This window comes from Callionymus lyra, chromosome 12, assembly GCF_982586985.1.
Source record: "Callionymus lyra chromosome 12, fCalLyr1.hap1.1, whole genome shotgun sequence".
NCBI classification, from domain to species: Eukaryota; Metazoa; Chordata; class Actinopteri; order Syngnathiformes; family Callionymidae; genus Callionymus; species Callionymus lyra.
The window spans coordinates 15074518-15088088 of NC_141829.1; the positions used below are offsets into that span (position 1 = coordinate 15074518).

The 13571-nt window shown below is 41.7% G+C and overlaps 1 protein-coding gene across 1 annotated transcript in view; it reads right to left on the reverse strand.

The window, feature by feature from the left end:
• Window positions 1-3978, reverse strand: part of nalf1b (NALCN channel auxiliary factor 1b) — an 87124-nt gene extending 83146 nt beyond the window's left edge. The window contains exon 1 of the mRNA XM_087803435.1: window positions 2677-3978. Coding sequence (XP_087659561.1) covers window positions 2677-3408 — 732 coding nt within the window. The 5' untranslated portion in view covers window positions 3409-3978. The remainder of the gene's footprint in view (window positions 1-2676) is intronic.
• Window positions 3979-13571: the final 9593 nt, after the last annotated feature.

Here is a 13571-nt window from a genome sequence, read left to right on the forward strand (position 1 = left end):
ATGGATTAAATTGAGTTTTCACTGTTTATTTCTCTCTATTTACGTTTTTATATTCACTTTTAAATGAAATCTTGATGTTATTTAAAGATTCAAATATATAAAAAGATAAAAAATGATGTTTTCACGCTTTATTTGCGATGATATTAGACTTTTTAAAACCAAACCCAGGCCTTCGTCGTGACCCGGATCGTTTCCTCTCCGAAACACAGGAAGTGATGTTTCAAACATGATAGTTTAAGGCACTGTCGAGTCTTCATTGTCCTGCGGAGTGGCACTTGTACCAGCGCCGGGGTTGTTATGCAGGGCCCAGGGTTGCTGTGATTCCACAAAGGTCACTCAGACACTGAGGCAGATTAGCAATTCAGATCAGACTAAAAGGGATGAAAGGCTGCTGTAGCACTGCCTGTGTCTTATTACATTAGCGGAGGGTGGAAGTGCAAACGCACACCACTGATTAGATGGTGGAAGGAGGAAGAAGTCCCAGCATTCATGCGGACACATGGTCTGGAAAAGAACGAGGCATAACAATGGGGGGATGAGTCAGAGCCGAGCATAAATACAGTATCAGCGCGGCGATAGATCCTCCCACTATGGTCGCGGCCCGACACCATGACCATCTGCCCTTGTTTGACATCCACGGAGAGGAATTTCGGGTCGAGTCGTCTTAACGTTAGCGTCGCAAATACACGGCGGGAGAAAGGAGTCTGAACACCTGAAGGGAAACTGAAGCAATATTTAAAAACAATGCTACACTCTGGTGAGTGGACGATACACGTGGACTAAAATACAATAGAGCTCCGTTTAAAATAAATGACGGTTCATATGTATCTAGTGTCATTGACGAGAGGTCGTTGAAATCAACCACCAACCAGGCACTGAAGGCATCTCAAGAGCTTCTATAACAACAATCAAAGGACTTTTGTCCAGAAGATGTACATATGTCAACATCAAAATGACAGAGAATGATGGTCCAGTGTTGGCTATTGGACGTGTTCTCGACATTTAAGAAGAAAATTGTTTAAGCGCTTTGTGACCCTGGTCTGGAAAAGCGCTATATAAATATAAATGACTTACTTACTTACTTACTTACATATGTAAGGTTTGTCCAAAACAATGTCTTCTTTTTTCCACAGACATCGTGAAGGTGTACACTTCATTTTTAACCTATCATATATATATATATAAAGTCTATTTTGTATGAATGTCCTCTACCCAGCTACTTCATCCAGCTCTTCCCTGGGACCACGAGGCATTCCCACGCCAGCTGAGAAATGTCGTCTCACAAGCGTGTCCTGGGTCTCCTACAAATGGGACAACACCTCACCAGGTGTCCTGGAGATATCCTACCAATATACACGAGCCACCTCAACTGGCTTCTCTTTACACAGAGCGGCAGTGGTTCTACTCCGAGTCTCTCCCAGATGACCTTGCTTCTCACCTTATCTCAGAGAAATCTCATCTTGGCCTCTTGGACTCTTGTTCTTTCAGTCACTACCCACCGTCCGTGACCATATAGGTGAGGGTAGAGATGTACATCAACCAGTATACCAAGAGCTATGCCTTTTGGCTCAGCTCTTTTCTTTCTTTTTTTTTTTTTACCATCAGGCATCTATAAATCTCAAGCTCACTCATGAACAAGACCCCCAGATACATGATGTACTTACTCCACTATGGGCAAAATCGTATCCCCTAACCCTTGATATGAAATAATAATCTTATCTTAACTAATCAGATTATCTTTTTAAACGGTATAAAGCAGAACGATCATTAACTCAAAACGTGACGAATGTCTATTATTAGACTGGGTTTCATAACTTTGTTGTCTTTTCTGTTTGTTGTCTACTGTCTTTCTACTATTGTGACGCTAATATTTTAAGTCTATCTCAATGATGTTCAAGGAAGAGGAAGAGTCCGGGCCTCCCTGCTGAAGTTGCTGCCCCCACGACCCCCTGAGGATCAAAATAAGACGACGACAGACCTCGGGTCATCCTTCTAGGTGAAGATCGGATCAAGAAACGGTTGTAAAACTATCTTTATTTAGCGATAATTCATTTTTCTACTCAAATTCCATGCCTCACAAATGTTCCTTTACCTTTTTTGAGATGTGTAAAACCACTGAACATTTGATTTTATCATATTTTTCACATTCAAACTTTTTATTGCTTTTGTCGGGCTCCTGCAGCTGCATTTCAGCTCCGAGAGTTCAGGTTAAAAGCGTTATTTCAAGATCATCATTCTTTGAATTGTGTTATCATGGCGTCTTGTCATGAGATCCGAGCCTCTTGTCTCTCCTGAGAAACTACTTTTTATAAAAACAACAACGTGGTCACACGGGTTCAAACATGGTCACAAAGAAAGTTGTCGACCCCCAAAATAACCATCACCGAAGAATCTTTTACGACACAACCAAATGTCATTTTCCTACTCAAAAGATTGTATAAAACGCATGATGAAGTCACATCAAAAAATATATATAGTTTGTCCCATTTCCAACCCTTGTGCACATCAGCAAAAAATGTCTGGTCACGTCAAGCGAGCAGCTGCTCATGACACACATCCATTCAAAATAAATGCAAATATGCTGACAGATATGCCCAACGGTTGCCGTGACAACCACAAATCCAACCCCCCTTAAAAAAAAAAAAAAGAAAACCCACCAGCACGCACCCCCCTTACCTTGCACTCCTCCATGCACGTCCTGACCGAGTACGCATCAGTCTCATATTTCTGGACCAGCAGCTCAAATTCCCGGTAGCTCTCCTCAGCCTGCTGGTCCAGATCCTGGTACGCCTGGACGCACTCGCCGCAGCCTATCAGGTCCTCCCCTTTGGTCATATCCAGGGTGCAATTCATAACGCCCGGACTCGAAAACCCGAAAAACAAATCCAAAAGTGAGTAAGAATTACAAAAAGAAAGGTACAAATCGCTCAGATTCACCAACTGCGTCCCGTTCACGTCGGCCAGGCCCGCGCACACGCTCTCTGCGTCCGTGAACGTGAAGCACTCCCTGGACCAGCTGTCCGGGTGACAGGTGTCCATCCGCCACAGAGGTTCGGTAGAATTCCCTAGAAAAATAGCATCTTGACGGTGGGGGTCAGGGGGTGATGTGGTGGTGGTTCTGGTCGTGGGGTGGTCTCGCTGGATGGAGTGTGGCGGCTCCTCGCCGCCCACGATCCCCAACCCACCGCCGCCGTCCCAGCGCTTGTCCCGGGTCCGGGTGAGTTTGGCCTCGGCGCAGAACCACAGGTGATCCGAGAGCAGGACGGTGATGAAGAGCAGGGACGCCAGCGACAGGCGCCATCTCTGGGCCCGCTCCGACTCGGCGAATGGCTTCTCGTTCTCTCGGGGTGCGGACCGGGATCTCGAGCCTCCATCGTGCTGCCGACGCATCCGGGCGCCCCTGGTCATGTTTTAGGAAAAGCGCGGTCCGGCTGGCCGACTCCACCGCGGGGGGGTCCTCTCGGCCACAATACTCATTGACTCGAGACCGGTTGGTGCTGGACTGACAGTGGGGTTCCGTGCCTCCGCCGGTCCTGGGCGCTCCTCCGGCGCCCCGCAGCTGTCGGTGCTACTCCCGTCCAATTAAGCGTCGCGCTGCCGCATCCCGGCTCTCCATGGCTCTCCAGGGGGAAACGGCGTCCTCTTTGACCGCATGCCCCCCTTTTTCCCCCGCTAGGTCCCCTTCTCACCCGGGGGGTTCCTTCCTCTCGAGCGGCACCTCTCGGTGATCCGGTTTTTGTTGGTCTTTAAAGGGAAGCGACGAGCCCACTGCTGGGTCCTACATGGGCAGAATGGCGGGTGCGGGGTGTCCTGGTGGTCTTTGTCATCTTGGACCTCGGTTAACTTGCCGCCATGTTCGTCTTGGAACACTTTTTCGGAGGAGCGCGGAGTCCGTTTGCGTCATCTCCATCGTTGCGAGAGCTCCATCGTTGCGCAGTGGCGGAGAGCGGCGTTAATATCCACACACACACATGCGCACACACACACATGCGCACACACACACACATAGACACACACACATAGAGCACAAGCGTCATTTTCAAATAAATAATTGACTCTTAAAATGGTTCTTTCTGCAAATCTGGTACTTTTTGTTGCTCTGTTTTTAGATTTTATTCTTTCAAATTATATATATATTTATTAATATATGTATGTATATATATATATATATATATGTATATGTTTATTTTTTACTGTGCACTTTTGTTGGGGGTACAAAGGAAGAATTTCATGGTACCTATGACAATAAACGCTTTGAATCTTGAATCTTTATATATGTTCATTCAAAAATAACCACAAATGTTTTTTAAAGTATATAAATGAGATAATCAATGATTTAACGTCAATTTTTATCAAACATATGAACATTTGTCTTGAGATTCTCACTTAGTATTAGCTCCTAACATATTTACATGAATACAATTACAGTAGAAACTATTTTTTTAAAAATTAAATTAAGTCTAAAAAGATATATAGATTAAGTCCACTTGGCTAATATCAGGAGTGTATTCTGACCAACTTAGATAAAAGTCAGAGCCAGAGGTGAAAATGTAACGATTGCATCTCCTTTTAAACAACAAACCACGTAAGGTAAGGTAAGGTAAGGTAGAACTTTATTGATTGAAATTGTTTTTTTTCCAATAGCCACAGTCAATACAGCAATTTTTCATAAAAGAAAATAAATCAAAATAAAATAAGAACAAGATAAAAGAGAAATAAAGAGAAAGAACAAGATGATACAATCTAAGTCTAAAGATAGAGATAAAGAACATGGATCAAAGAAAAACAACAAAGACAAAGGATACAAAGACTAACATAGAACAGAACATCCAGATACTTTCACTCCACTCCTGCCCCCGAACTCAGAATTGTACAATTTAATAGCCCGAGGAATGAATGAGTCCTTGAGTCTATTTGTTTTGCACCTGGGAAGGAGCATTCGTGCACTCATTCTGCTTCCATACGTCATTCTTAATATCAAATTAGGATGTTATATGGTGTGAAAATAATGGATAATTAGATATACTCTTTATATATTGTATGGAATGTTCGTTACAGGGTGGTTTAGATGAATCAATCTGTACTTTGAAAAAAAGCAGGTCCATCATAGGCTGATCGTTACATTGAACCGTTCTCTAACTATTAATAGTGATGGGTTGATGAGGTCTCATGAAACAACTCTGTATCATGATACAGTGTCTTCATTTTGAAAGGCCACGAGATGGCACTCTAAGTTTAACAATGATGCCAGGTTTCATTGAATCAGTAGATCAGAGTCAAATATTATAAAGCAGAGAGTGACATCTAGAGGTCTTTCAAAGTTAGGACTCTATCATGATGCAGTTTCTTCCCTTGACAACCGTATCATGAGGCCTCATTAACTCTGTGTTGCACTTTCCAGTATCTCCACTGCGTCTCACCCTTGGTAGCTGGAATTGCATAATAATGAATGGAATTGATTTATAATTAATCTTACACCAGTGTTTCTTTTTTTGGTTCCTTCTGTTGTTGAATTTGACACAAAATAGTACACACTCGATTTACTATACTATGTAACATAAAGAGACACAATTGTGGGCCAAAATATACCATCTATTTAATTTTTAAAACATTTGTTTTACCATTATGGCACTTGGAAAAAATGTTTGTCTGTTTTTTCAAACATATGACAACTTTCAATTTTTCATCAAGTTAATTCTTCGCATTTATCTCAGCTTTTCTTGAGCACCTCTCTTTAAATAGCAACACTTGAAACGTTCTTTGTAAGTCACAACATCACTTTTTGGGCAGATGATCTCGTTTTTCTCTAAATAATTTACAGATTTAATTGAATTTTAACCTTTTGTCAACCACATAAAATGACTTGGCAGGCCTGATTTTAACAAGTAAATACAATATCATTAAACTGCATTTATTATTCCAATCCACCCGTTTTAGAATATGTTGACCCATTTAAAGTTGCACAAACACTTTGGTGACCTGGAATAAAAACTCTAGAAAAACATCTTCTATTAAATAATGATTATTTTTCTCTCTCTCTGTTCCCCTGAACTGATAAGTGTAAACAGACGAGTGATACTGTCGCCATGACGCTCTCCTCTTCCTGTATGTGTGCCTCACCATATCAGCGGCGGTGTTTGATCAGCGGATTTAAAACAAACACAATATTTCACAGCTATACTGTATTGTGTTTAATTACGTGTCAGACGGGAGAAAACTGAGACGTGAGACGGACGAGCCCTCGGCTCTCAGGGTCTGCCAGTAAATTACAGTATTTATCCTGGTTCTTTAAGCGACTAATCATTGTCAGCGAGCGCATGGCTCCGAGTGCCACGGATGATGTTAATGGTGTGGATATTAAGACATAACGTGGTTATCTGATTAATTTGGGCTCCAGGCAGAGAGCTTATTCTGTTGTTATTAGGAGGGAATATTCATTAAATAACATTCAAATTAGGGCCGGCATTAAACAAGAGCTGCTACAAATAATGGCATAATTCAGCACCAGGGACAGCTCCGCTTCCTTAGCGCTTTAAGGACGAGAAGCTTGTGTGTGTTTGGCATGAATTCAATCTTTTTGTGAGGTTCAAGTGTGACAATCCTTTTAAAGCTGGTTAGGAAATATTGTTTTTATTTACAGGGACCAAGGAGTGGTGATATCCAACTATAAAAACTAGCTTACTTAGCATAACTTTAGCATAACTTCACCAAGTAACTCCAATTTCAGAGATACTTTTTTGAGCGGGATTACAATGGCCAAGTGTAGTTTTCTTCCTAAGGTAACACCACATTGTTGACCCTTAATTATATTTCAGTATGAATTACTTTCTTGCTTATTTGTCCTGTATTGGAACCGCAGACCTGTCCAGGGTGTCCTCTTGCCACTCACACCAAGAGGTTCTGGGATCAATTTCAACCCAATACGATCTTCCGAAATTTTTTCAAAGCAATAGATTTATTAAAGTAAAAACATGTCATCTAAATGAGCCATTTAATATAAAATTAGCTTACAACAAAACAGACTCAAATGCTATGAACAAATCATGAAAATATAGTGTTAAGCACATCAACATCAAGAGTTCAAAATGAAAATGTGAACTTTAAATATCTTGAACTGGTTTGACTGACACTATATTTCAAACTCTTGATTCGTTAGATGTTATACAATATAAAGTTGTTGGCAACACAATGCTGTATCTTTTTTATTTGGCTATAAATGATTGGCACTAGCTTTAAATATAGTAGAGTATTTTCTCTTTTGCCAGTCGTAAAAGGAATTGTCCACCAGATGGTTGTCTTAGAATCAACATAGAACAATGTATATGTTGATATGACGACCTATAAAGATACAAGAGTTTAAGATAAGATAACAGGCAGAGTTGATGGATGACAACGAATCCAGTAAAACTAGAATGTGTTTGCTGAAGATGAATTAAGCTGAATTAAACCTCAAAGAATGAAAAGACAAAATCAAAATCATACTTTCTGTTTGATTTACAGAACAGTTTTTATCAACTGCTGGCAGATTCTGGTCACTAAGTGATTAAGTTTGACATTGACACCTGTTCTATAAGACCATTTGTCAACTCGCTGGCACATCACACATCATAGTAGGAGTGAGGAAGAAGTGCAGCTCAAACTTTAGATCTTTATCCACAACATAGAGTGAAATGGAAAAGCATGTGTAGATTACTTCACGAGGTGTGTTGAGGAAGGAATGTGGTGGGATTGGAGTTTACAGGTATTCATATTGAATGCAGGTATATATATTTTAATGTATGTATACTTTAAGGTGTTTAAATATGTTAATATACTGTCTCCACTCTGAGGTTTGCATGTTGTTTGTGGCTTTTTTCAATGATGGTTATCATCATAAATATGGTTATTGTTATTATTTTCTATATCATTGTTATTTTCCTCCAGGAGCAGTTATTTAAACATAGTTTTGTGGTTCATTGTTTCGATAAAAGGCGAGAGTTGAGTTGGAAGTATGACACCTAACAGCTTGTAACCATAGACGCTGCTGTAGAACACCTTTGTGGAGCTGTTGTCAGGTCAGGAAGAATCTCTGTTTAACATTCACAGCGCCGAGATTCAGCCGACCGTCGATACTGCCCCCCGGAACAGAGCGGTAACTTTCACCGCGTCTGCGAGAACAAAAAAGAATGTGGTGTAAGTTTGAAAAGGATACTTTCAATATGTTGTTGGACTCATCAACGTGTGGCTTCATATTCGGTTGACACGAATGTCATGGCCCGGGTGTGATTGAAGAGACAAACATCGTCTCCGATGATGCGCCTGGCAGTCGCAGCAGAAGCCGAGAGAGGTGAGAGAAGAGAGGAAAGAAACGTGACTTTATCCGACTGTGCACACGGTCAGTTGCCGACTTGTGTCAAACCAGCAAACCTCACACCTCCTACACTAACATGTCGGCATGAATATTGCTCTCCTTAACTGGATGTTCCCTTTTTTTTCCATCCCGTATGCTCTTCAAAAAAAAAAAATCGACTCTCCTCTCCTCGTGGATGTAGCAGCACTTTATCCCCCTCTCACACGCATCCCTCCCTCTGACATGACACTTCCTGAAGCTCCAGCTGACCCTTGTCCTGTCTTCCCTCCTACTCCCTGCCTCACTCTCGCCTTGTTTGACGTCATTGGGGAAAGAGGAGAAGGGCTTGGCGGCTCTGATTGGCCGAGAAAGACGACACCCTCAACCCTGTTTCTCCAGCCCTGAGCCGGCGTTACGCATGAAGATTCGTTCGTCTGGTTCCGTGTCCGTGAATCAGAAGTAAGTGCTGGTTTTAAATATGTCCGAAATGTTTCTCTCTCTGGTGACATTTTGTTCACACTGTTAACCTGAAGATTTGATCAATACTCTGAAGGGATGGTGGATTTTTTTCGACATGTGCAAAGCATGGAGAGATAAATAGGAATAAACTCTGTAATCTTTCTCGTTATCTCTAAATCCTGGGTCTGCCCTGTGGCCTCCCCCAAATTTGATTTCCTGACCATTAATCCTGACCCTTAGATTATAGTGGCCCGGAAAATAATTCCTTGATGATACAGCTGATGCTGTATTATGAGGCCTCATCAATACATCACTACTGCAAATCAATTAACATTTCCTTTATATATTAGTGAAGGGTTCATATGCATTATCAGCTGTATCATGATACAGTGAAATAAGTAAATCTGTTTCTAAATGACACAGATAAATATATGAAAAATAATTGGCTCTGATCTACTAATCAAATGAAACCTGGCATTATTTTCCCTAAGAGTGACATCTAGTGGCCTTTTAATCTGTATCATGATACAACATTAGCTGCTTCATGACGCCTCATCTGTCATGATTCTTGTATATTATGTCTTATTTACTTATATCCTGTTCCTCCTAATTTGTTCTACCCAGTCATCAGGAGGCATGTGCGCCCGGCTGTTATCAATTTAGGTGGTCTCTCCCCTTTTCTAAAGGAGCTCCAAAGCAGGAAGCGATCACCAGTTGATCACATCTCCTGACCATGAATGGCTCTACTCAGATCACTTACTTTTTGGATTTTTCCTGAAACAGATCCTGATGTTGTCAGAGTTTTCTGTTATAGTAAGTTATATTTCTCTCATCGTAGTTTGGCGATCAGAGTTCCGCTCCACCCAAACCCCGTCTTCTGGGTTCTGGTTTGTTTTTTTTTTGCCCAAGTTTTGGTTTTACCCTTTGTTGGTCTTATTGACGAAAGACAGTCACTTTTGGAAATTATCTTTTTGTTTATGATTGTTTATGCTTTAAGGTTTTTCTGATGCTCCACCCAGTGACATCATCAACCCATCACTACTGTATATGAAAAAGGTATTAAACATTTATTAACAACTGTTCAATCAATTAAAAAGCATTTGTTGTCAGGTCATGGAAATTCCTTGTCTTTCTGTAACAACTTTCCAGTTTCAGATGTTCTAATCTTCGCTGTACGATAACATTTTAGGTGGCTTGTATCATGTTTTAATTTGAATTTTTTTGGGCCCAAAAAACTCTTCCATCCATCCATGACTTTTTGTTTCTGCGGCGGTTTGTGTAAAATGGAGAGGACGGCGTCTAGAGTAATATGATGAGGCATGACTTTGATAAACAAGGAAGTCTGAGAGAAGAGCCTCTGTGGTTCTAAAGAGGTTCACACGACAAGAATTAATTGATACAGAACTGGACCAAGACTACCAGATGTCCTTGACTTTCCCATATCGATTCATCATCCTCCTCCCTTTTTCTTTTTTTTCTTTTTTTTTTTTTTTAAACAGACCGACTGATAAGAGAGGAGGGGTTTGAATGTCTCTATTTGTTCCTCCTCAGAGATGGACCGTTGCCCTCTGTGGTTTCAGCAGCAGTAGCTGAACATGGATTCATAAAATGTACAAACTTTAGGCTTCAGTGGTCACACGTTAAGAATATATTCTGTTTTAAAAGTCCAATTAGTAACCGGGATTACAGGAGATTAAGTCGGCTGAGATGATACCATCATGTAGATCCACCTGAAAAAAACACCCCCTCCTCCGCCTCCGTCTGTAACTCCTCTGATCGATCAGCTCATCCCTTTTTTTTCCCATTCCTGGAATTCCTCCGTGGCTTATCAACGCTGCTCACTCTCAGAAAAAGACGAGGACTCCCCCCTCCCCTTCCAAAAAAAAAAACAGCTCGCTGTTGGATTATTCCAGCGGTTTGGATCTCTGAAATCGGCCAGCTTCAAAGGAAATGTGTCAAAAATAGGCAGCTGAGGGTCTCAGAAGGAAACACACGGAATACCAAGAGGAGGGAAGCTTGTTTGTGCTGGAAGTCTGATGTCACTCCGGAGCTCTCTTACGTGTGCAGCCATATATCTAGAAGTTCGTTACGTGTTTACATTTTTAATGAGCAATTATTTCACTTAGTAAGGTTCGTAAATAAAGGCAAGAGTGAGTCGATTGGTTTGCCTCGATTACAGAGAGATGGAAGAATAAATAAGTGTTTTCCAGTGGGTCGATCTGAGGAATAAGATCTTTATTTTTGTTCAATTATACAGGTGGAGATAGGGCAATGTTCTTGTTATTACAAAGACACTGTTTGTTTATCACAGACTACAGGTGACAACACTTACAGGAGCCAAGGTCTTAAGATGGCAGTTTCCAACACAATTTTATGTTTTTTTCCTTTTTTTGTAATTTGATTGAGTCTTAATGTTCTTGATAAAAAATGAAGTAAGAATGTATTTATTCTAGGGTTTAATTTCGCAACCTGGAGCTTTTTTTACCGTACATTTTAAAGGGGTTTAAAACTCAATTCTGATTCAGTTTAAAAAAAATTAGACATGATTTGTTGCCATTAGTTAGTTAATTCTTGCAACTAATCTTTTTTAATCCTTCTACTCTTTTTTTCTTTTGTCTTTACAATATATCTTTTAATATTGTGCTTTCATGTTGAGTTGATGATGTTTCATGAAACAGCTGATGAGGTTATATAATATGTTTAAGGCCACTAGAGGGCACTCTTTGCCGTGTAATCTTTTGCACTGGACAACTGGATTCAATTCATCCTTATATCACTGTTAGAGTGCGGCCAATAAGGATGTAGATGCTTAACCCTAACTACAACCATGACCCTAACCCTAACCCTAACCCTAACCCTAACCCTAACCCTAATCCTAATCCTAATCCAAACCCTAACCCTAACCCTAACCTTAACCCTGACCCTGACCCTGACCCTGACCCTGACTCTGGCTCTGGCTCTGGCTCTGGTTCTGACTATGACCCTCACCCTGACCCTCACCCTGATACTAACCCTAACTTTAACCCAAACCCCAACCCTAATACTAACCCTAACCCTAGTCCTGACCCAAATCTCAACCTTAGCACTAAACCTAACCCAAACCCTTACCATTACCCTAACCTTAATGCTAACCCAAACCGCAACCTTAACCTTATCACTAACTTTAAACTGAACCATAACTGTTACTCCAACTCTAATCCCTAACTGTAACCCTAAATTAAAACATTTATCTTAACCCCTAATCCATAATTTCAATACATGGCAAATTTAGATTCACACTTAACTTCATAAAGTGTTTTTATAATTTAATATGTACTTCAAAACTGGGCGAAAAAATGTATCTAAGTCTGTTGTTGAGCCTAAAATGATTCCATGTTTATCCGCAACTTTTCTTAATCAGTAAACAGAAGCATTATCTGTGCAAGACTAGTTCTATTAAATCCCAGTGTAAACAGCAGAAGGCGGGATTTTCGGTCACTTCCGAGGCAGACGTCACATTCAACAAGCTTCCATTTTTTTTTTTTTTTTTTTCAAACTTGACCCGATGTCGACTTTTTCCATCCACCGAACGCAAAAAGGGAACAAAAGATGGCGTCTGTAACTACGTCGGCTCCTCGCTAATCTCCGCTGTCAGAGAGAAGCACCTCCGGATGAAAGGGAGATGGCGTCCCATGGAACCTGCGGGAAAATGAGAGAAATGCCGCGTGGAGCCTTTGAAGAGCTTGGAAATCCAAGTCAGATCTTGGCCGGCGTGTAATCCCAGCCGCTCTCATCTCGCCTGCGAACGGTGTTCTGACTGGAGTGTGTGTATAGTTTGCATACATTACAAGTCGGAGGAAGGGCAAGGGGGGGGGAGGGAAACAAAAGACGTTTATTTAAGGTATTTTTGTGGATATTTGAGCTAATAATGCTTAAGTTACTGATGGGGGGATTTCAGGAGTTTTCGGCCCAGATTGCGCCTGACGAGGCTGGACTCAGGCCATCGTTTTTCTTTCGCTTCCAATCCCCAAAAGCTTCTCCCTCATGTCAGCTGGGAGCGTTTGTATGCTGAGCCCGGAATACATCATCGCGGTATTAGAGGCTCGCTTACAGCCCTAATCACAGAAGTCCACGCTCTTTATGTAACCGCGCTCATTTTTTCCTTTTTTTCCGGGCTGATGATTGTCATTTTGCAACTCCGGCAGGCTTTGCCAGTGACTGACGGAGAGAGATCGGAATAACAAATGTTTTTGACGGAAGCCCGTGAAATCAACTGTACTTCGCTCGAGAAGTTCCCCCGAGGTCACCGTTTGGAGTTGAACTCCGGCGGCGTCAAAGGCCACAACACGCTACGCTAATGCACCGTATTTACCCCCAAAATAAGCCGGCGGGTCCCGGTACTCCAGGTTTTTTCCCCGGGAATGGTGCCGTCACCCAGATTCAATTCCGCATCCTTCATTGGATCACAGGGACCGGTCGACCTCAGATGACTTTGCAGACATACTCTGCAGTCGACGAGTCACGTGCGAAACCTCCTCCTCCTCGCTCTCTTCCCCCCCCCTGTGGTGGCTTCACTTCACATCTGATCACAACACGCATCTGTGCCAATCCAGGGAAATCTAATATCCCACGTCTTAAGTGAAGACAATTACAAGGCCGGCCATCAATGCGTGGCAGGGTTTTGGGAGGCTGGCTCTGCAAGATGCATCAGTGGAAATGTAGTTAACCTGAAATGTAAAATATCTGAAATCCAATTGTGTTAGCTTCCCCGTTTCTTTCTCAGCCGAACGCGTAATTTGATGTG